Raw genomic sequence first — 24,171 nt, 5'->3', positions numbered from 1 at the left:
ACAACACAGCATATTGTAGGACGGCACAATTAATTCTGTGTACCAGAACATACTACAAGAATGACTGTAGACAGTTGGTAATTTAGGGTTTAGAGTTAGGCCTATATGGTAATATACAAACCCTGTACACTCAAGACACACTCAAGACACGTAGTATCAAACTTTCAACAATTATCAGCCAAGTTTAATTTACGTAACCATGACCTCTTTAAATATCTTCAAATTAGACATTGGATTCAAGCTAAATCTATAGATTTCCCGAATATTCCGGAAAAATCCCCCCTGGAGGATCACATGTTTTGCACTCTTATCACCTCAACTAAAGGATTAACTTCCTCCATATATGGTATTCTAAACAATAATTTACCAATTTACATTGAACATTAAACATAAATGGGAGACAGACTTGGTATGCACTTATGATGATGTGGATTGGGAGATAATTTTAGAGAGAGCTCAGAGGGTTCTGGTTTCCACCAAACACAGACAGATGCAATTTAACATTTTTCACAGAACTTACTTTACTCCGCTCAGGTTACACAAGATTGATAGAAGCATTTCCCCTATGTGCCAAAGTAAGATAACAGAAGGCTGCCTATTACATATGTTATGGAACTGCCCACTTTTAATTGATTGTCTTGTCTACTGTCTCTGATATCATAGAGGTTGAAATACCACATGATCCAATAATTTGGTTACTGGGAGACGTTACATTGATCAACACAAATTTTAACAAAGCATACTTTGTGTTACTCGCCAGTACAGCTGTGAAGAAAATCATCTTGGTTAATTGGAAATCTGAAAAATCACCTTCACAGAGACACTGGCTGAATGAGCTTTCATCATACTGTACCCCTGAAAAGATACTGTACAATGTAAGAAGAAGGCCTGCTACTTTTGAAAAGATATGGGGCAGGTTTTGAGGTTCTACCTTCAATATGTCCTCTGGGTTGACTTAGTTTTATTTATATTGTTATTTTCAGGTATTTATCCGAGTTGATGCTGTCAAGAGGTGTTGTGTACAATACAGAGTAATGAGAGCTGTGTAGTTTTCCTTTCTGGGGTTGGGGTGGGGGGTGGGTGGGGGGGTTTGTTTTTACAGTTTTTTGTCTTTACCTTTGTGAGTTTGTCTTGTCTTGTTTAAAAAAAAAAAATCATGATTCTGTAATTCATTGTTGTAAATGATATCTGCATTATCAATAAATAAATCTTATTTTTTTTATATATATATATATATATATACATAACCTTTTATAATGTAAGCATTTAGCAGACACTATTCACGTGTGCAAGTCTAGAACTGCAGTTGCATAGGACACAAGCACTACACAATGTACAAGTACATTAACAGATACTGTAAAGAATATAGACTACGTGCTGGTTTCATCCATTTGATCCAATCAATTTTATACAATTTTAAAAGTAGACAGTGTTTTTTTGATTGATTGAAATATTTATTTACAGTTTGCAGAATTACAGTACATTTCAAGCACAACTCAATACAAAGACTGTTAACTGTGAGTGGACGACCCAATAAAGCATTACACTTGTTTACAAGAGGGTCCACCTTGTTCAACTCATCAAAACATTTAGAGACGTACAAATACACTGCTATATAGCCAAAGAACAGAACAGGAATTCATCATAAAGGAGGTAAAAAGGGAAAAGAAACATATATTCAGTATGAATACGATACAGTGCAGAAAAATAAAACAAACATTCAGCTCTTGTTTTGTGAAGAATAGCTCCATCACGACTCCATTACTTACCTCCTGTTTTGTTTTTAGATATTGTATCAAAAAGCTGTTGTTCAGATGTCCTCCTGTGCAATCCACTGAACCCACAGCTATGTGCAAGAAAATATGATCAGTAGAAAGTAACCTAGATAATGTTACCCACATAAAAGTTTTGTAGAACTCTTGCAAAACAAGGCAGACCTAAATCCAACCAAACATGACATCGTTACTACAATATGCTTACACTGTACATGAGACATGTGTAACAACCAGGTAACAACATGTTATTGAAAAAGAGACAGACAGACACACACGCACACACGTTCATGCACATGCACACTCACGCACGCGCACGCACACACACACACACACACACACACACACACACACACACACACACACACACACACACAATCCCATACAGAGTTAACACCGCCGTGACCACCTATTATATTAATATTTTGCAGAGGAGCAAGCAAGTCAACAGCTCAACAAGATTATCACTTTCAGGGACCTTATTTTGAACTTGATACTCCTCCCACTACGTCTTCAAATATTATAATTTTGGAAAAACACAATTTCACACAAACTGCTCTCCATTTTAACCATATACCGGTATATATATAATATATACCTACTTACTATTATCGATATATCAAGTCTGACTTTTACTTTAGTATGTCAGAATCCAATATACAATACATCTATGATAGTCTTGATATTTTATACTTTGGAAAAGAAAGGAATACTTTTTAGGATATTTGCATGGGGGGGATTTTTCTAATAATTCTGTTGACATACTTTCTGTTTACTAAAGAGATGGACTGGAACTTCTAATTTACATACTAGTGTGGTACGAGGTGTATTTCCGTGTATTTGCTAAAAGTGATTTTTTTGCTTGGCTTTCATAGGGACCAAACTGTCAGAAAATGATGGGGTTCAAATTTTCCCGACCCCCACCCCTTATTTGGGGGGTCATATATTTTGGGACCTCCCATAATAGTACGCCAGACAATTAATGTCTGATTTTCATAATATTAGGGTTGTTTTATAGGTTTTTAAATATTCTGAGTTGATTTCTTACACTTTGAAAGTAGCCAGAATAATCTTTTCTGACTTTTGGTTGGGGTCTTTCTTCACCCGGGGCCCCCCGGACTCATCTCAGTACTCATTACATTCCTTGCTAGTTCCAGAACAATGTCAAATTAGATAATAATTTAAGCATTAAAAGTTTTTATAGCTGGGCACTGATTACAAAAAAGGGTAGTAGTTAATACCAGCGGTCTTTCACAGGGGCTAGTTTTGCCCCTATTCTTGCACCCATATATGTGATTTGCAAGTATTTAGAATAGTATTAGAATATCTTGCATTTATGTAAAGTACTTTGATAGTTTATTAGTATTCTACCATTATTGTTGACAGATTACTGCAGGGAATAAAGGTATTGCAACTTCTCACTTTGGGCACGAACGTGTCCATTTCACACACTGCGCTCACACTAACAACACAACACACACACACCTATCCTCTTAAAGAGCCCATGGTCAATTATGCCTACAATACATTATTTGCAGGATCTATTCATCTTCGTCATCATCATCTTGAATGTCCTCCCTAATAGTGTTGACACTCCATAGCATTCTCCAGTCTCCACCATAGCATTTGCAGAGAGGAGTGCAAGGCAGGTTATTGTTTGAGCAGCTGCACCGTCCCTTGCAACCTGCTTTGTAACCACATTTGATGAGCTCGATTGGTGGAAGCTCAGGGAAATTTGTCAGGTATGAATGACTTATCCCGCATTGTGACGTAGTTGGCACAGAGTTGTGGTAGCAGTGCAGCATGAGTTGGAGGTAGCATCTCACCCTCCAAGTTCTTTGACCGAAATAGTTCCCATCTGAGTAATGGCAAGGTTGTTGGGCCTTTTGGACTGTAAACACGGCATGCAAAATGCTCCAATGACTCCAATGGTGAGGGAAGCTTGCCGTTAACAAGCTCAGGAGGAATGGAACCCATTCCAAGGTCCTTGAAGCAATTAATGGCAGGATCATCATCATCAAGCCTCAAGTAGGCATTGACCCATGTGTTCTTGGAGATTCCAACTAATTTTCCTCCCCAGTCAGCACCAGAAAAATTGTGTAGGCCCAGGAAAATTGTGTAGGCCCAGGAAGAATTTTTTGCCCCATCTGACACAAGCGCTGATGAAACCAGACTCGTCAATGGTGTGTTCTCTTTGAACAGATTGCCTCCACAGTGCAACTCAATCAATTTACATTGCTTGAGAGGATTTTCTCTTGACCTCTGATGTGGTAATGTTCTTTCCTTGAAGACCTGGAAGCTTTTGGGAAGCTGTTGAGGTACTGATTCACTAGACCAGAAAGATGAGGTGTGGTATAGTGACTAGTCGGTCCAGAGCTGCTTCATCTCTACTGAGTCCAACCATCCCACCATGTCCCTTTGCTTCTTGATTTCCTGCTCAAGGGCTTGCTCTGTGAAGAGATGAGTGAACGGTATGTCTGACTTTGCCACCACAAATTCAGTGCGTTCCATGTTTCTGGGTCATCCTGTTCAAGAGCGTTCATTTGGGCAAGATAGACTGGCATCAGTCGAGCATATTTAAGGAGATCACGGGCAAAGAAATACTCGATGAGTTCCTCTAAGGATGACAAGTAGCCCTCCCAGTCACCTGACCGACAACAGAAAGACTGCAGACTGGCTGATCTTTATTTAGCAGCAATATTTGCTACACTTGGGTTTGAGCCTCTGAGGCACCTTACTTTAAAAATAGCTGATCTACAAGCTCAAACTACAACCTTGTAGATCAGCTATTGTTGGCTAAAGTTCTCCTTAGAAAAGGGATGCTATGGTTCAAGTGGTTTAATGTAAAAAATGAAAAAAAGTTCCTATCCCACAAATGATTTGGTGGGCCCCTGTATAGTAACTCTGAGGACCCGCTAGGGGTCATGTGCCCCCTGTGGCTGTGGAAGACCCCTGGTATTGGCTACTACTATTTTTTTTATATCAGAGCCCAGCTACAAATACTTTTATGCTTCATTTATGATCTAATTTGACCATATTCTGTAGCAGAAGCAGAGCAAGGAATGTAATGAGAACTGGGATAGGCCCAGGGGTCAGTCCGGGAGGTCCCAGGTGAGGAAACACCCCTACCAAAAGTCAAAAAAGATTCTTCTGACCACTTTAAAAGTTTAAGAAATCAACTCAGAATGTTTTAAAACATACAAAACAATTCTAATATTATGAAAATCAGACATTAACTGGCTGTTCTGGGAGGTCCCAAATAGATGACCCCCCCAGAAACGGGGTGGGGGTCAGGAAAATTTTAACCCCATCATTTTCTCATAGTTTGGACTCTATAGAACCAAGACTCTATAGCACAAAAATCCTACGGGAGCTGTTTTTTTGACGCCTCGTACCACACTATACATAATTACATATTATGTATGGACATTTCTATTGGTTTATCTGGCCACGTGTCGACCTCACAGCTGATTTGCCTGCGCGCATGGAGCGTTTGCTTTGCTGGGGGAGGATTGCGGATCCGGTCTAGAGCGGATACGGACACAGTCTGTGTGCTTGTTTGTATCAGCGGTTTGTTGTAACTTGTCCGGATATAGTAGGCGGGGTGGGCTCGCCTCTGGACCGCGATTAAAGCACCGTGACCGGGCAGTGAATAGAAAGTCTCAAATCCGACCGACGACTGCCTGTTTGTGTCTGTCTGTCTGTCGCGCTCCTAGCCTCCTACAATAGCCGATCTGCAAGCTCACACTGCGTCGCGGCGGAGAAGCGTCGTGGGTTTGTAGGTCGACTATCCACCGCGCGTGAGACCGTCGCACGAAGAAGTATAAAACCGTGGCTTTTGGAGCCAGCCTTCAGCCTTGTAGCAACAAACTGGAGTGAATAGTGAAAGCAGCAGCAGCGCACGACACACAACTTGACAACTTTGTAACGTAGCTATTCTTATTATGGCACAGGCCGTACCGCCGGTAAACGTCCTTGAAATCAACAACTCTCCCATCCACGTGGAACACGACAAGAAACGGCGGCAGTTTGTTATCAGACTGAACGGTACGTTCAACAATGACATGATCATGTTAACCATGTCTGTCTGTCTGCGGGCTAGCTTGTCAACGCTAGCTACTGTGTTGGGATCACAACAAAAAGGAAAATACCAAGATGTGGACGGTGGAGTCTGAGGTGTGTGCGGCATGTAGTCGCAGGCAGACGACCATTTTAATAATAATAATAAGAACCTATATTGCACTTATTTCAGTTGGCATTACAGATTTCTGTCGAAGGAAATAAAGCAGCTCTTTAAAGCACTTCCGTGTTCCATTCCTGTACGGTTATGTGACATCGCGACGCATCCTTGGTATTTACTTAATGTTCCCAGGCTAGGTGCTAACTTTGTTGTCTATTCCCTTGTTCACAACTTCATTACAAGCACGAACGTGTCATTGAGTCGATGTAGTCCTCACTCGTCTCATCAGGAGGCCATGCATTTGTTCACATTATGTCACTGATTGACTAATAACGCGTAACAAACAAGTAATGTTCGACGAACGAAAATAAAAGCTTGGGTACTGAGGCTGGCTAGGCAGCACTCTGCTTTGATTCTTATGACTTATGTTCATTTCCTTTGCTTTATTCCTAAAAACCCACACCCTTATAACTTATTTTTTATCTCAGGCATTAAATATAAATAATCCTGAACATCAGTTATTCTAGACATGAGATGGGAGGAGGTCAATTTGGGGTCCATTTGGACACAGTCAGAGTTAAATTGACACGCTCCGCCCGGTGTTACAGTTTGACTAGTTCCTGGTTCATCTGGTGCCCTGGGCTGGATTTGCGCGTGCATGAGCCGTCTTTCACAGCTGTCTCATGAAGGGGGCGGAGCTATCTTCTATCTTCTCGGAGCGGAGCTATCTTCTATCTTCTCATTAAATATCCATCCGATTGTTTGTGGAATCTCACTTGTATGAAACAGTGACAACATGCACTTATAAAACACAGTTAGAATGATGAAAATAAAAAATAAATGAAAATATCTGTGGGAAGTGGGATTCGAACAGTCTGAGTCTGAGTGAACCAAAATAACCTTGGAAGCTGTGCGCAAGCCACTACACTATGATGCGCTGACAACTGTTGTAGGAAACGATCTATTTGATCACATATGTGTGTCTGTCCAGGCGTGAACTTGGTAACAGTATAGTCACAGCATGTCATTTCATCTTGTGACTCTGGTTTTTTAACAAATATAAGCACTCCGTTGAACTGATCAATGAATAGCTGTAGAAACAAGTCAATGATGTTGCTATAGTCACATCATGAAACACAAAGGGCCGATTCATACTCCTATTTTACCGCTGTTTCAGCGCTGTATTGCCGAAAATGATTTCGCCTCGTCAGAAATTGTCAGTAGCACCGAGGAGCCGACTTTAGGACGGGGCCCGCCCCCCGAACCTCAAATGACGTCACAGTGTAGGCTTAACAGAGCCTATTAAACAGACTTTTATTCGGCTCAAAAATAGGACTATGAATCGGCCCAAACTCTTCTGTGGAGACTGACAAATGCAGAATAGCATTTGTAATAGCTTTTCATTTGTAAATCTCGAGCAAATAACTGAGCACCACCTGCTGTTGTCTAGCAGGCAGTGCAACATGTCAACTTGTGACTGTTTTTTTAAAGTCGGCTCCTCGGTGCTACTGACAATTTCTGACGAGGCGAAATCATTTTCGGCAATACAGCGCTGAAACAGCGGTAAAATAGGAGTATGAATCGGCCCTTTGTGTTTCATGATGTGACTATAGCAACATCATTGACTTGTTTCTACAGCTATTCATTGATCAGTTCAACGGAGTGCTTATATTTGTTAAAAAACCAGAGTCACAAGATGAAATGACATGCTGTGACTATACTGTTACCAAGTTCACGCCTGGACAGACACACATATATGATCAAATAGATCGTTTCCTACAACAGTTGTCAGCGCATCATAGTGTAGTGGCTTGCGCACAGCTTCCAAGGTTATTTTGGTTCACTCAGACTCAGACTGTTCGAATCCCACTTCCCACAGATATTTTCATTTATTTTTTATTTTCATCATTCTAACTGTGTTTTATAAGTGCATGTTGTCACTGTTTCATACAAGTGAGATTCCACAAACAATCGGATGGATATTTAATGAGAAGATAGAAGATAGCTCCGCTCCGAGAAGATAGAAGATAGCTCCGCCCCCTTCATGAGACAGCTGTGAAAGACGGCTCATGCACGCGCAAATCCAGCCCAGGGCACCAGATGAACCAGGAACTAGTCAAACTGTAACACCGGCCTAGCCTGTCATTTGTCATAAGCATAGTCGGTTACCCAACTCCTAAGTCATAACTTTTAATGTCTCTGTCCTTATGTACCAGGTATATGCAACTTGTTTTATTCAACACTAGTTGCAAAACCACTAGCTGTCTTGCAGCATGGCTCTCTCAAAACTGACACATTCATTTGCAACAATGACATGTACTGAATAGGCAAAACGTTCTTCACTCCAACTTGGTTGTGCCAATTAATGTGAAGACTTGCAGTATACGTATACCTAAACTGTACATAAAAGTGCATAGGCTATTTTAATGTACAAATAATGATTATTTGTACATAGAAAAAATAACATTGCTGTATCAAAGGTGATCAGCAAACCAAACTATACTATAACTGGTCAAACATTGGCCAAATTGTCAGATCTGCAAGCTCAGCTTGTAGATTTTTCACAAATTCAAAAACGCATACAATTCCATGTGCTCATCAGGGTGGGGCCGTGTTCTAGAGCAGTGTTTCTCAAGTAATTTGGAACATATTATGTTTCAAATTACTTGCCATGCCAGTGATTCACTGGGACCAATGGCATCTTAATTCTAATTCTACACACGGTTGGCACACTCCAGTGTGTGCTGTTGCTTTTGCTTCATGCCTGTACCTCAGCTAGACTGTGAGCTCCTGTCAGATAGAGTAAGCCTGGTTACCCTGGTAGACACAAGGCTAATTAGAACGAAAGGAGAGATGAGGCATCACACAATTCTTTCGGCTTCAAGAGCATAAAGTACCATTTGCCCGTGCCATTGGGGGAAAGTTTGTTGAATACACTGACCCATGCTGTACTTTTTGATTTGAACAGGTTACACTTGTCTTTTCAATGTATCCACAAGTTTCCAAGTGTCCCGTATGAGCCCTTGCGTGAAAGTTGGGCATCACTTCCTGTTCCCTTTGGCGGTAGCCTAGAGTCTAGACTCTAGACCTAGAGCCAAATTCCAATAGCCCAAATCTCACACTCGGTCACTCCAGTATGGCAGCGTTACGGTGAATTTGGTGACCTGCCGAATGGAAGTCCTTCAATATGTCTTTAAATATGTGGCTGAAATAACCTTATAGATCAAACCGCAATGATTTATTGCAATGATTTACGTTCAGACACTTGTTATGTGAAGAAGAAGCGACTAGAATGTATTTGACCTCTTTAAAGATCTACAAGCTTACAGTGACACGTTATGAGGTTGTACATCTGTTATTTTAAACAAAAAATGGTACGGGAGTCCCTGGCACAAAATGTTTCCAGATTGAGATATTTACATTAATATGGGGGTCCTTGACATGAAAATGTTTGAGAACAACTGGTTTAAACAACATTAGGAAACAAGCCCCAATAAGCAACTACACTTTAGAAACAACGGTATCCAGCAACTACCAATATTTACAGGCGACTTCACAGAAAAACAAGCCCAAAGTCTCTTATAATAAGCGGACATGGCAACACTGATTGCAGCACTGAGGAGCACAATGGCTGAGTTAAGTACTCTTCTACCCCCCCCCCCCCCCCCCCCCCCCCTCCCTTCCTACACAAAGCATGTCTGGTACGGACCATGCCACCATTACAAAACGATCTGATCATTACCATATATTGCATGGGAACACCCATCCCATCACAACTCTGACTTGCATATGGGGACACAGCTGTCAATCATCGTCATCAGTTGCTCCTGTTCTCTGTTATGGACAATGTTTTTTTATTCTGTGCGTCCGATCACAAGAATCGGATTGAAAAGTATAGCGTAGCCAATGCCATGGCCCAATGGAGGAAACTGACAACATGACAGTTGTCACAAAACTCCTGAAGAAGCACATCACAAGAAATGAGAAGTTGTGTGTACTGTTGACAGGCTCAAACTCCTAGTTTTACTGCAATGCGTTCCACCCAGAGACATTACAGTCACTGTACATTCTGTAGATAAACATCTGTTTTGTTCCTAAAAGCAGATTGAAATTCTGGTGCACCGTGCAACAGTTAATAAATTAAAGAAAATATTAATACTTATTACATGGCTTGGTTGAATGCTTGATTCTGATTGGTCAAATGCTGAAATTCAGCGGTGAGTTATGTGTTGATAATGACCGCTCCGCTCTATAACAGATCAATCAAACCCTCTGAGCAACAGCTGTGTGGCTGCGCCCACTTGATTTACTGCTGTTTCTAACATGACAGCCATGTAAACACACACACACTAGTGACACACAATGTCATTTACAGCTAAACATTGCTCTCAAAAATGTTTTTGAAAACATTAGAGAGAAATAGACGAAGCAGTACCCGAAAATGGATTTAATCAGATTTGATCAACTCACTTCCTTGTTGCCCTGCAGCTGACCAGACGCAGCCAGCGCGAACTTATGGAATACTTTTTTTGTTATGTTTTGCGTCAATGTAGACCCAACCGCTCGCCCCAACGACTTCAAATTCGACGCACTCATTCCACTCCACTGCAGGGAGTGCAGTGCCCGGTGTCGAGTAGGTCGGTCGGACCCACGGTTGTCCAAAACTGCTCCAAAAAGGCCTCTGCATGGGTTCTGGACAGGGCCCCTGCCCAGTGTCCATATATGGAGCTGGTCTGTTCTGACATCATTCTAACGTCTGCATAGACTCCATATGTGGGCAATGGGCATGCCTGACAAAGAACTCCATATATGGGCATAAAATGGACAGACATATCTGATATCTGGGTGGGGAATTCATTTCCAACTTGCATCGTTCCAAGTAGGCGCAGTACCCAACGGACACCGCTGTAGAGGCTCCAACACATAATATCTGGGTGGGGCATTCATTTCCAACTTGCATCATTCCAAAGAGGCCCCACGGTTACCGCTCTAGTTTAATAAAATAAATGAGTATTCCCCATTTTGGGCTTTTCATTATCGGCTAAAGGTTTCCAATTAATGAAAATATTTAATATTTTGCACAAATTCGCTGTGTGGTGAAGTATAACATAGGGCTAAAATTGTTAATCAATTTGCAAAATACATATGGTGGAATATGGAGGGTGAAAAAAACTTAATTGAACAATCACTATGGCCCAAAAATTGGCTTCATGGGTGAACTACTCCTTTAATGTAGTTTTAGGAAAGTGAAACATGTCTCATGATCCTACCAGAGGGGATCAAATCACAGTATAAACAAGTGTTGACTTTAGTTGACACCATAGATGCTGTTTGTTTCTGTCTATAGGATCACATGACCGGGCAGTACTTCTGTATGATTATGTGGGAAAGAAGACGGTGGACTTGCAGCACACTGAAGTTCCTGATGCTTACAGAGGGAGAGGTATTGCCAAGCATCTGGCTAAGGTAGGACTTGTAAATGTTTTTTGTGGAAGTTGAATTTAAAAAAGATGAAACTTACTTGTATAAGTCACTCTACGGAAATCATTGAGTCACGGAGAAGACAAGAGTGCGGGCATATTGAAGCCAGACCCATGGCTTCTGCGTGCGGTTATGGCTAGGGGTAGGGTTAGTAATGTCAGATTATTGGGACGTCGGACTAACGCTACGCACCTGTTACCGGTAATTGTGCTTGCTGATTAAAAATACGCCTACTGTTTGTCTGCTAAGACTATTACCTTTTTGTTTAATGAGGATTAATTGGGTACTGACAAGAAAGTTGGAGAACTGGAGAGCATTAGCAGAACATGATAACTTCATGAACTGTGGGTGAATTTATTTCACTAAAGAGACCTAGCTGTGATCTGTTGCTTGGCTAGCGTATAGTATGTCACCTCTGTCAGACATACTCTAGTTTGAAACGCTGAGGAAGGCAGACGTGCCGAAACACGTCCGTTTCTCTAGATAGACCACTGCTGTTTGTTGCTGAAAGTTCATAAGAAACTATACTCAAGAGTGCGAATATTCCTTTCTCTATTTATCTTCAAGAATCTGCACCCAGCTATTGAGACTACCCCTCAAGACTCCCCCTGAGTAGAGCGTGGTTTTTAATCTGGTGGGACATTTGTTCAATATTGAAATGATCCATGAATGCCATTAATTTGAATTAATTTCACATTTATACCTTTTGTTTTTCTTTTCCTGATCTTCTGATGTATTGTGATGTTTTTCTATGTGATATTGTATTACTCTGAAAATGAGATTAATTACTCAGTGTAATTCCGAGAATAAATAAAACTTGAATGAATGAATGAAAAGCAATAGGTTTCATGGCAAGAGCTGTTTATATTGCCGTTTGGTTAAATTCCTGACAGATTAAAAAATAACAATTTATTTATGTTTATATTTATTTTAAATTGTATTGTTTTCTGTTTGTAGGCAGCCATGGATTTTGTGGTGGAAGAGGACCTGAAAGCCCATTTGACGTGCTGGTACATTCAGAAATATGTCAAAGAGAATCCACAGCCTCAATACTTTGACCATATATATCAATGACCCCACAAGACACTGTTCTGAGACGGGGTTGCATGTGCGGGAACAGACTCCCAAGGGAAAATAATGTCCACGTGCTTTGACGTTGGAGAGAGACTTAACAGCCGGGGGACCTTCCAAGCTTTGCTAGCTAGACACTACGCGTTGTGTGGATCCAGAGAGAGATTCGCACATGTCAAAGCTTCTGTCACGTGAATGCACGGGTGAACAAAGCGACAACATACACAGACTCGCCACATTCGGGAAGTGAATCATGATACAGTAGTTGATCATTCACATCCTTCAGGAGCACGAGTAAAATAACCCAACCAAAGCTCAAGCCTATTACATCAGTGGTTCTCGTTTTTTTACGCGTAACTCTGAGAGTCATTTGTACACTCCTAGAGTTACAGATCTGGGTGCATTTGGAATCCCCTCGTCTCGCTGGAACCCTGAGGGTCCCTGGACCACACTTTGAGAACCACTGCATTACCGGTACATCATTAAAAAAACCCATAACATGGATGATACTGTAGATGTCATGTACTACAGAAGCAAGGCATGGCTATGTAATGGCAGATGGGGAAATAAGACAAGTATGACAAATGGAATTCTGTGATCTTTTAGATCAAACCAAGAGTGGCTTCACTCATCATGGCTATTTGAGAATTTACCCCCTTCCATACTTTGCCTGTCTTTCTTTTAGTTCACTTAACATAATGTCTGAAATGATAACTTACTCCGAAGAAAATGTCATGTGCAGCACTGAAATTTGAATATAATGGGCTGATAGAATTGAAAGGGAATGTTTCATCAGGCCTTGCAGTTCAAAATATGTTTTGTTTAGGCAATATTTGTGTCCTAGTGAGATCGGTAAGGTATTCTGGGATCTTTGAGCTACTGTAAATACAAATTAACCAAGTTATTTTAGGTGATTTGAAGGTACAACAGGTGATTTATTGATTTAATTAGTAGGCATTTACTTTCCAAATTTGCTATTAAATTATCTATATACTTATTTAACAATTTGGTTTAATTAACATCACGTGTCAAAACAAAACGGCCAACTGCATTCTGTTTATTTTCCCAGTAACCATTTGCATGAAGCATCTTAAGTTAGTCTTTAAAATGCACTTTGGATTTCTTTTTAAAATTAGGCAGTGAAACTATGCAGGTTTTGTGCAAAAGGGTGTTTGACAAAAAACAACTGAAGAACAAAGGAGATAAGTGGTCTCGGTGTGTGTGGCTCATGTATCTCTTGAATAATTCTTGCTCATGACAATCTCCCTTTTTGAAGGGAATAACACCTCAGGTTTTGCAAAAAACTGCCTTGCATGGTAGATTCATAGACATTACAGACTATTCAATATCAGTTAAAGTGATGTTAAATGTTGGCCATGGTCCATGCTATAAGTACATATAAGTCAATCAACTGTGTCGATGTCTGTGCTCCTTGAGCAATAAACCTCAACATCACACTTTTAGCACAAACAAAGATTCTACAGTAAAACTACAGTGTGTGTGTATAACGTATCAATTATACGTGTATAATTTTAGACCTTTTTCACCATACAAAATTGAATCACTACTTTAATTCCTTGACCACAGAAAGCAGGAGCAACACAAAGGTAATCTCAAATATTTGTACTTAAATCATGGCCACGGCTCTACCAAAGTTGGTAGCCTGGCATTGCCAGACTCATGGCGTGGATTCACGAGGAACGGGTGTGTGAATCCACGTCATCAGTCTACCAAAGTTCATAGAGCACCGAAGTCCTGGCGTAACTCGCTCATCCCTTCGATTCCCCTGTTTCGCGGAAGTAATTTCTCTATGGAGAATAACATGGGCTCATCTTAAAATCGTTTCATATTATAAGCATTGTTGTCCAAAAATAAACAAGCTGTCTGCATTATTGTCAGGGAGGTGTTTATCGTTTGCAACAGTCAGTCACTCATATATGATACAGTCTGCTTCTAGCGAAAATGTAACTAATTCACTAGCAGTAACATTAGCGTTTTCTCTCAGTCCAGTTGATTCTTAATATTCATATGAGTGAAGCGGCCAGGGTGACATGTTTATTTTTCAAACACAATTCTTATGAGGCGATCTAAAATCCGATTATAATGCAAATAAAAAGTACACGAACCTGTGGATTTGATTATAATGCAAATAAAATGTACACGAGCCTGTGGATTTGCGCCCTCTACCGTTATTGACGTCAGACTTTGGTGCTCTAGTATGGCTTCAAAGTGCCAGTTACACCAGTTCATGGATACTGGTGGTTAGTTTGTGCTCCGCTATTGCAAGGGCCTAAATGTACTTGCCATTATATTATTGGCTAGCTCAAAGTATCTTGTTTATTCGTTACTTTTGTTTTACTAAATAAATAACTCACTCAAACACTCATTGCAGGTGGTTTCATGGCTTACTAGGCTAATTTCAGTGTCAAATATTGATTGTTTACAGGTTACAAAAAATTAAAATATTTCATTGGGTAATTCAAGGATACTACATTTTAGCAGATATACAGTACATGCTGCACTGCGAGCTTTACATCTGATATTTTTGATAGTGAATAGTGCAAGTGTTGAATAACTTTTCAATTGTGAAACAATGTGACGAGTACTGATTTAGCAGTTGTATATTTAAGTGGTGCAAACCACTTCCTTAAGTGAGTATGTGTGTGGGTGGGTAGCTGGCTGGCTGGGTATGAGCATGAAAACAGCATGGTTGTTTTTCACCACCTGTGCGCAACCTAACAAACACACACGCACATATTAACTGTATATATGGAGATTTCAGGTACACAGTACAGTACAGTACAGTACAGTAGAGGAACCCCCACACGGTAACTCTGTCATTTCTCAACAGTTTCGGACGCGGGCCGGCACCCATGGTGCGTTCCTGTGGGTCTGGACCCCCCCCCCCCCTGGGGACCCCACACGGAGTTGCACCATTTACTTCACATGGGTGTGATTTTTAAGTTTTTAACCAAGGAGAGTGCATTCTCTCCACTGCATAAAAACTCAAATTGCCTACTTAGGCAAAACAGAGAAGAAGTTCTGAGGCAGAATCAGGCGGAGATGGATGTGTCTTGGTTCAAAGTTCCATTTTATTTGGAACAGCACAGAGACGACAATACAAGGCTAGAAGGTTAGGCTCAGGTTTCCAACCCACTAAAGTGGACACAAACATTGTCTCCCTGTTGATTGACATTTCAACCTTGGGCCTTAAAATGCAAATTCAGACACAGTGGGACACCTGGCCATTTGTTTGTTGTCATCAATAGATAGTGGCCAGCATGACGTGGTGGAGAGAACACGCCCGCAGCCCCCAGTGTGACTGTCCCTGGCAGGAATCGAACCCAGGACCTTCTAGCTGTGAGGCGACAGTGCTACCGACTACTCCACTGTGCCATTTTTAGTAAAAATGGACAAAAGACAAAAAGGGGGGCATTTTTATCCTAAAGCCTACAAGCCCACAATGCTTCACACTGTGAGCTTGTACAGTAGATCAGATCATATATAACTGGTCGGAATAACATTCCTTCCACGCGCTATGTCCGGCCGGGGAAACTCTCCCCTGTCAGAAAAGAAGCAGCTTGGACTCCTCAGCATGAGGTCAGTCCGTTGCCCCCCCCCCCCCCCCCAGGTTGGCAGAGGAAGCATAGTGCTCAGGATTACATTAGATAATTGACACTGGGTGAAAAAAAAGTGGGATAATTTCTTTTTTTTAAATAATACAAAATAAGGATAACCTTGACCACCATTATCCAATGAGGCCTGAGGATAAGAAAGCAGCACACAGAGATAGTAGCAATGGCGCCGCCCTGGGGGATGATGACAGCATCAAAGCCTCCATTTGGTTCATAACTATCTGTTATTTAGCCTAAGCGACCTGAGACTACAACTGGTTAATGCTGGTTGTATTTTACATGGAGCAGACTCCTCTCGCAGACTCCTCTCGCTCCCAGGGAGAGAGAGGAGTCTGCAAGGGCAATATATGATCAGCACAATGACATGACATGCATACTGTAGTGCAGTAGCCTCGACGTAGCCAGCCTTCATCTGTAGTGCAGTGGTTGCCAAAGGATCGACCCCCAAATTGTCATATAGCCTAATATATCATATGTCAATTTGGGGGTCGATCCTTGATACAAAAAAGTGTAAAATATATTACAATGTCAAATATATTATTTGGCCGCGGACCCACATCTGAAAAGGTTTAGTGCCAGGAGGCAGGGACCCCCCCAGAAGAGAAGATGACATTATACATGATTTGATATTTTGCAGATATACAAGTGAAACACTGAGTTATTTTGGAACAGCCAACATATAAATGGATAAAGTGCTTAAAAGGATGTATATTAGGTAACAGGATAGGTGGACACTAGGAACGTGAGCACCTCAATGTAAAATTGAATAGGCCTATTTTGTCCAAAATCTTTAAGAAATATTTGAAAAATGCTTTAAGTAAAGTATATGATTAGAACATGCTTACACATTCGACAATTTAGTTATAATATTTCTACAATTGCTACAAATAGCGACAAAATCTGTTCTATTCATTTTGGGGCATTAACAAGAAGCTGAAGCGTCTGATAATGATGTACGGTGCATGTTCATATATGTTACAGTTAAGACCATTTTTTAAATATACACGTAGGTAGCCTATATGTAATTATGTATTTTTCTTTTTACATTTTGGACAAAATAACCAATTTTACATTGAGGTCCCCATATGTTCCTAATACCCAACTACTGTATACTGTAATACTGTATCCTTTCTCGTCTACTTTTGCAACCCCCCACCACACCCCAACCCGAGAACAGGATTACTGCATGTTTCTTGAGCGGTGCCAAACCACTCCAATGACCGAGTCTTTATCTGCATGAGTATGACCCATTGACCCCTGCAACTGATTGGGATCGCATTCGTGTCACGCTGTTGAGCAGCCTAAAGGAGAAGCGGCCTAATTCACCCTGAGCACTATAACTGCAGCCAGCCAGCGGTGTTGTTAAGTAGCCTGCACCGCTCAGTTCACACAGGTATGATTTTGTGAGGGTAAGGGTACCTAACTACCTACCCTAGGGGACAGAGGGAGAACATGCAAACTCCACACAGAAAGGCCCTTTCGCCAACCCCACCTGGCACCTAGTATGGGTGGATTGGGTGCTGATGACACAGAGGAGAGAACACACCCCCAGAGTCTCAGGAATCAAACCGAGGACCTTCTAGCTGTGAGGTGACAGTGCTACCGTGCCCAGGGGTCCTTGAGGAGGTTCCGGCCTCCGGGGTTCACATCACATCCAAAATGAGTTTAATGACTTTAACCCTTAGAGTATATATATATATATAGAGAAGGCACCCAGAGGAAATCTTGAGGCGAAATGGACATAGTGGCCGAATGAAGGTATTGCAGCCTGGCCCCAAACACATGAACGCGCTGTCCGTTGACCATCATTGTACACGTTCACGACGGACGACGCTCGTGCGCGTTCAACGGCAGCGAGTTCATGTGTTTGGGGCCACTCACCATTGCAATCCGTCCCAGAATGCATTCTGTTCCTACCAGGAAGGAGGAGTGAATCCGCCTCATGCGCTTTTGAGCAACTCAATGCAAGTGGATGGGAGGAGAACTCGGGTGTCTTCTCTATAGATATATATACTCTATGCTTTAACCCAAGTGTTGCTTCATGAGGCATTGTGAGTTTGTAGATCTGCTTTTCAGAAAATCTTGAAAGATTGCGACAAATTCTGATTCTGAATATGTTTTTGAAACTTGTATTAAAGTAACCTTGTAAGTGGGTCCCGGCAAAACAGCTTTTCAGATTCGGTCCGCAGCCAAATGCACATCAATTTGGGGGTCCTTGATTGACCTCCAAAAGTTTGAGAACCACTGTGTCAGAACAGGGGCAAGGGGCTTTGGGTTACAACACACGCACAGCACAGTACAACGTGACACAACATTGTACTTCGAATTCACAAAAGTGGCTATATGGCCGATTTTAGCCCAATGAGTTATTTATTTTGTAAAACTAATGCTTGGAATGGATTCAGCATCATGAAAACCCCCTAGTTTGACATATCACATGCTACATAAAGCATGATGAAATTTTGCCTTTCTTTGCCTTCTATAGGTTGTTAATGTTATGGTCACATATTATGCCAATTATTGCTCAACATATGCATTAGCATCCGTCAGTTTCTACATACTTAACATAAAACCTTGGTGTACTCAGCATGTCCGGGTTCACAATGGGGATCTATGGGCTGGCAACTAATATACTTGCATCATGGGTAATGTAGTGCAGAGTTTCTCTCATGTAGCACATTAATTGTATCATTTGTATTAATATTATTCATTTTAGTTTCATACAAATTATTCATTTTTTGTTATTATTAACACTGAGTTTCTCGATATAATGTGCTTGCCCATAAGCTTTGATTGATTGATTGATTGATTGATTGAAATATTTATTAACAGTTTGCAGAATGACAGTACATTTCAAGCACAACTCAATGCAAAGACTGTTAACTGTGAGTGGACGACCCAATTAAGCATTACACTTGTTTACAAGAGGGTCCACCTTGTTCAATTCATCAAAACATTTAGAGACGCACAAATAGACACTTCTATATAGCCAAAGAACAGAACAGAACAGGAATTCATCATAAAGTTGGTAAAAAGGGGAAATAAACATATACAGTGAGGCCAGGGGAAAACAAAGGGGGGGATTCCGATTTTACGGGGGCCAGTTTCGAATTGCAGCCGTCCGTAGGTGCCCTTTGAGAGCGGTTTTGAAGGAGTCAAGGGATTCACATGTCTTAATGACTGTTGGTAGGGCGTTCCACATTTTGGTGGAATAGGAGCTGGTTGTCTTTATTTGCTTAATGTATTCATAACCTCTGATACACATGCTATACAAATGGTTTAAGTAGGCCTAATACCTTTATACGAGTTTGATAATAATAATTGAAATTAAATTAAATACATTCATAAACTACATTACCCACAGTGCACCGGTGCAGTTAAACGTCAGCCGCAATCAGTGTTGTATTCTCCAACATGGCGTCGCTGGGAAGGAGGCGCGGTGTCCCAGTAAACAGGGAGAGGTCAGTTACATTACATCCTGTACCATTCAACCAACTTCTTTTAAAAGTAGAACTTTTTGTCGTCGATGTCACAACGTGTCGCTTTCCTAGCGCCCATATTGTTCGGTGTTGGCGTCTTTTACAACAACACAAATATAACTGGAATTCTCCCTTGTGTTAGCTAACGTTAGCTGGCTAATGTGTGCACGGCTAACGTTAGCTTGCAAAGTGGCTCGATATCTGAAATCTGCTCGTGATGTTGTTTTACACTGTCCGACTAAACTATGGCAACGTTCTCCCCAGCCTCGCGTTGATCTGAAGAATGTGATTTATTCCATGTCCCACACCTCGGTGAATTAGTCTGTTTTGGCTAGCTGTGTTTGTTGACCTGGTCTTATAACAAAATGGTATCTAACTTGGACAACTTTACACCATGTATGCTAGCCAAGCTAACGTTATCTAACGCTTCAGTCTAGTCGATAAACTTAAGTTTCTCTTATAAGCGGTTCCAATTTCGTTGTAGTCGTATCTCTTTAAGTGCTCTTTTAACATTCATATGTACATTGAGTCCTGAAATGGCGAGCAAACATGGGCTTTGGGTTTGCCAGCCATCCTCATGCCACTGCTAAGACAGAAAACCACGTTACTGTTATGTGATGATGCATATACAAAGCACTGGGCATTCAGTAGCCCAACTATAATAAATTAAAGAGTCAATCAATGTTAAAATTGGAACAGGTTTTTCTTATGTCTGTTATGGGAAAATAAACACTTAAAAGCTTATATAAAAAATCTATTTGACCATAATCACACAACTTTGCTTTATTGGCTATGTTCTTTTCGAAGCAGGCTTTAAAACACCTATGGTTTTAACATACAGTATGTTAGATGGAGAATGGATAGTCATGGATACACGACTACATTTGGTGTATGACAAGGAATATGCATGGTATTTGATAAGCAAACATACACAGTAAGCATGAATCATCACATGTGTATGGTGAATTTGGGTCGGTTGACAAACTTTGTGTTAAATGTACATTTATTTTTGGTCAATTTCTTCTGATATTAATGCTCCACCCCACTATTCCTTCTGTCTTTTCTTGTACAGGGGAGTGATGGCGGCAACAGATTGCTACATAGTGCATGAAATCTACAATGGGGAGAATGCACAGGACCAGTTTGAGTATGAGCTGGAGCAGGCGTTGGAGGCCCAGTACAAATACATTGTGATCGAGCCCACGCGCATTGGCGACGAGACGGCCCGCTGGGTTGCTGTGGGCAACTGCCTTCACAAGACGGCCGTGTTGTCGGGTGCTGCATGCCTCTTCACACCGCTGTCATTACCGCCTGAGTACACGCGCTACGTGGTGTTGCCCGCTGGCGCATTGAGTGTGGCCTGCGCCGCCTTGTACGGCATTTCCTGGCAGTTTGATCCCTGCTGCAAGTACCAGGTGGAATACGACAGCCAAAAACTCTCACGGCTGCCCCTGCACACGCTCACCTCTTCCTCGCCCGTGGTGTTGGTGCGCAGGGATGACGTCCACAGAAAGAGACTCCACAACACAATAGCACTGGCTGCCCTGGCCTATTGCGCCAAGAAGATCTACGAACTCTACGCTGTATGATCGCGCTCTGAAGAGGATTTAAGAACCAACAGAAAAAAATGGAAAATGAAACAAACAAAAAAGAAAATGACAAAAAAAATAACCACCCACCCCCAGAAGTGAGCCAAGTGGAAGCTGTTATCAGGGTCAGGGGGTCAGCTCCACATGTGTGGTGGTGGCACTTCCATTTTGAACTTTGATTGATCAGAGGGATATAGCTAAAACTAGAAGGAATTGTTTTTCTTTTCCATTTTCTTTACTTGTGTCGCCAGCACACTTATCTCCATATTACCCTTGCGCCTCCTTCCCTGCGCCCTCCACCTCCTGCATCCTTAATACACCCCAAGTCAGTGTACAAAGGGTATAGAAGCAGTTCCTGTGGACTGAGTCAATGTTGCGGTTGAAATGGACTGACATGTTTTTGCGTGTACGCAAGCTCCTTTTCCCTGTCGTAGTTTTACTGTACTCCCTTTCTTGCTGATCAGTACGCCATCTTTTCATTAAACATTAGGATATTTCAAACTCACCTTCCTGTATATAATTTTTAAAAATGTTTTTTTATTTTATTAAAGCAATTCCACACAATATGCTGAACCGAGATCAAATTAGGGGTCGGCTGATGTTTTTCCTCAGTGCCAATGTGATTTAGTTAATTTAATTACAATATTTAAAATGTCACTGTTTAAAAAGTTAATATGACACAAAGCGTAATTTAAATGAACATTATGTTAAATAAAATAAATTGTCAAACATGCAGCCTTTGAACTAAATTAAATGATATCGCAAGATGCATGGAGTACCCAGCACTGCCAGCAGGCAATAAAGCCAAGGGAACGGCTGCGTTTAGTACAGCGTGATTTTTGTTGTTTTTATTGACCAGCAGATCTGCCCAAACAGCTGATGGTACGGAAAAGATAAAATATCAGAGGCGATGGCGGATCGACCCCTAGATCAAATAACAGCACCTTCTGTGGGAGTGTCTTGTGTACATGGACGTGATTGCTATTATGAGCAAGAAAGATCATCTTTCAATTTCACCATAGACTGTAAAAAAATTTAAGAATTTCACAGGTAGGCCATTAGGGTTTTTTCCAGCGACATTGCTCAAATGCCCTCTAAAAATGTACATGTTGTACTAGTAATCACACATTATGTAGAGCAGCCTACAGTTAATGATTTAGGATGGAAAAAGAGTAAGTTCCTCCTAGATGGCTGTTGAGTTCTTTCCCTACAGATAATGTTGTGTGTGAGTTTGTTGTGCTCGTTTTCCTCTTGCCCATGCTAGGTTACTTCCTAATCCAAGTGAATGATGATTTTATGAGCAAACTACATGGGTACATTGACTACATTCACTTCAGAGACTATCTACAAACAACTATCTAAAAGAGGGCAAACAATCACAATAATATAAATATACTGTTACACACTTTAACGGACTTGTTCAGTGTGTTTAATCAAATGCTTCTTGTAGACGGTAAATGTTTATTTTGCTGTGCCAATTTTCTAGGAAGAATTACAGAGAATTCTTGGCAAAATGTATTTAAATACCAAATTTGAGATTTGGGCCTTGAATAGACATTAGCATTAATGGGATGTTTGTCAATTATTTAATGCCTTCTAGGTTGCAATGGCATTTTGACCTCTTGTGGATTTGTCTTTACTAGACCACTTGTCAGATTGGGAGGAGAACCCCCCTCTCCTCCCAAATGTTACTACAGTACAGGGGGAGGGGGCTAACAAACGAATGTATTTGGCATCTTAAAATGGATCTATGCTTTGTTAGCACTATACTTGGACAGTTCCATAGCTTGTGATATACACAGTAGCAGATTCCTACATTGCTGCATGTAATCAAACTTTGGAAGAAGAATAGAGCTTATGCCCATGTGCACAATGTTGGGAGTACATGCAGAACAACCAGTTTAACAGGGTTCACTTTGTGACTTTAAACTTCATTCCCCCATATGATTAAAATAAAACTTAATTGGAACTAGGCTTGTTGAACCCTTTCACTGTAGAACTGCTGTAATTTGATTGTCACTCCTGCATCACAGGTGGTTCATGTGATGTTTTTCTGTCCTCTAGAACAGAGTGGTGATTTAGTTTCACCTCAGTAAGGAGTTGGAATGCAGTTCGCCCTGCCCCAACCCCTATTCACGTTGATAAATATAGGAAGGTGACAGTCCAAGATCTACTGTACGTGACAATGCTGGGACAAATGAAGTGGGTGTTGTAGGACAAGGCTCTATTTATACTGTATGTTCCATAGGTTCCATTAGCTTGTGGGGGGGAAGTCACTATATCTAGGGCTGCCACGATTTTAGATTTTACTATGATGATTGTCACAAATTTGCTATTCTATATTAATTATATTTTGTTCTTTACATTTCTATTTTTTTTAGGCTTTGGAGTTACTACAGGTCAGATGACTTGAAGTTCACATAGCCTAAATATATACAAAGAAATAACTGACTTAACTATATTTACCCAAAAAACAATAGTGGAAATAGTCAATCCATGCTTGTAGATCTGCTATTTCCACTACTGTTGTGTATTAAAAACTTTGAACATGGAAATGATTATGACGATTATGCATTTTTTTTGGCACTTATCTCCAATACTTGCAATTAGGCAATTATGTAATTTTTTTTAACAGACCTAAGTATAGCCTATAGGTATATTTGAGGTTCATCCCAGAAAGTGGTTAAAACTAACTTGAACAGAAATGGGAATTATGGTACGGTATGTGACTGTGTAGTACTAGTATGATATATTTCTTAAATCTTTATTATACCTGTTATTTGTTTCAAACTTGAGTGCTCGTCACCAACTCACCAACCATTAAATCCCAGCAACAAAGAAAGAAGACAAGGGTAAGTGCAACCGCAACATGGAGCTGGAGGCTCTTCAGTGGAATAATTACACTGAATTACACTATCACTGTCAGAAAGTCCGAGAGATAGGAAGACAAATTCAGAAAGCCAT

The 24,171-nt window shown here is 40.9% G+C and overlaps 2 protein-coding genes across 2 annotated transcripts; both read left to right on the top strand.

The window, feature by feature from the left end:
• Positions 1 to 5,394: 5,394 nt before the first annotated feature.
• Positions 5,395 to 14,876, top strand: natd1 (protein NATD1). The gene is made up of 3 exons (XM_083781011.1): positions 5,395 to 5,819; positions 11,300 to 11,418; positions 12,391 to 14,876. Exons 1-3 carry the CDS (start codon positions 5,717 to 5,719, stop codon positions 12,505 to 12,507), a joined length of 339 nt encoding a protein of 112 aa, XP_083637137.1. The 5' UTR covers positions 5,395 to 5,716; the 3' UTR covers positions 12,508 to 14,876.
• Positions 14,877 to 19,544: 4,668 nt separating this feature from the next.
• On the top strand, positions 19,545 to 21,712 carry tmem11 (transmembrane protein 11). Its single transcript, XM_083779461.1, has 2 exons — positions 19,545 to 19,600; positions 20,691 to 21,712. The coding sequence occupies exons 1-2, from the start codon at positions 19,554 to 19,556 to the stop codon at positions 21,205 to 21,207; spliced, it is 564 nt and encodes a 187-aa protein (XP_083635587.1). The 5' UTR covers positions 19,545 to 19,553; the 3' UTR covers positions 21,208 to 21,712.
• Positions 21,713 to 24,171: the final 2,459 nt, after the last annotated feature.

The sequence above is a fragment of the Protomyctophum parallelum genome, assembly GCF_964188405.1.
Source record: "Protomyctophum parallelum genome assembly, chromosome: 13".
Classification (NCBI taxonomy): domain Eukaryota; kingdom Metazoa; phylum Chordata; class Actinopteri; order Myctophiformes; family Myctophidae; genus Protomyctophum; species Protomyctophum parallelum.
Note: the sequence above shows the minus strand (reverse complement) of the source record. Positions and strands in the feature narration are given on the sequence as shown.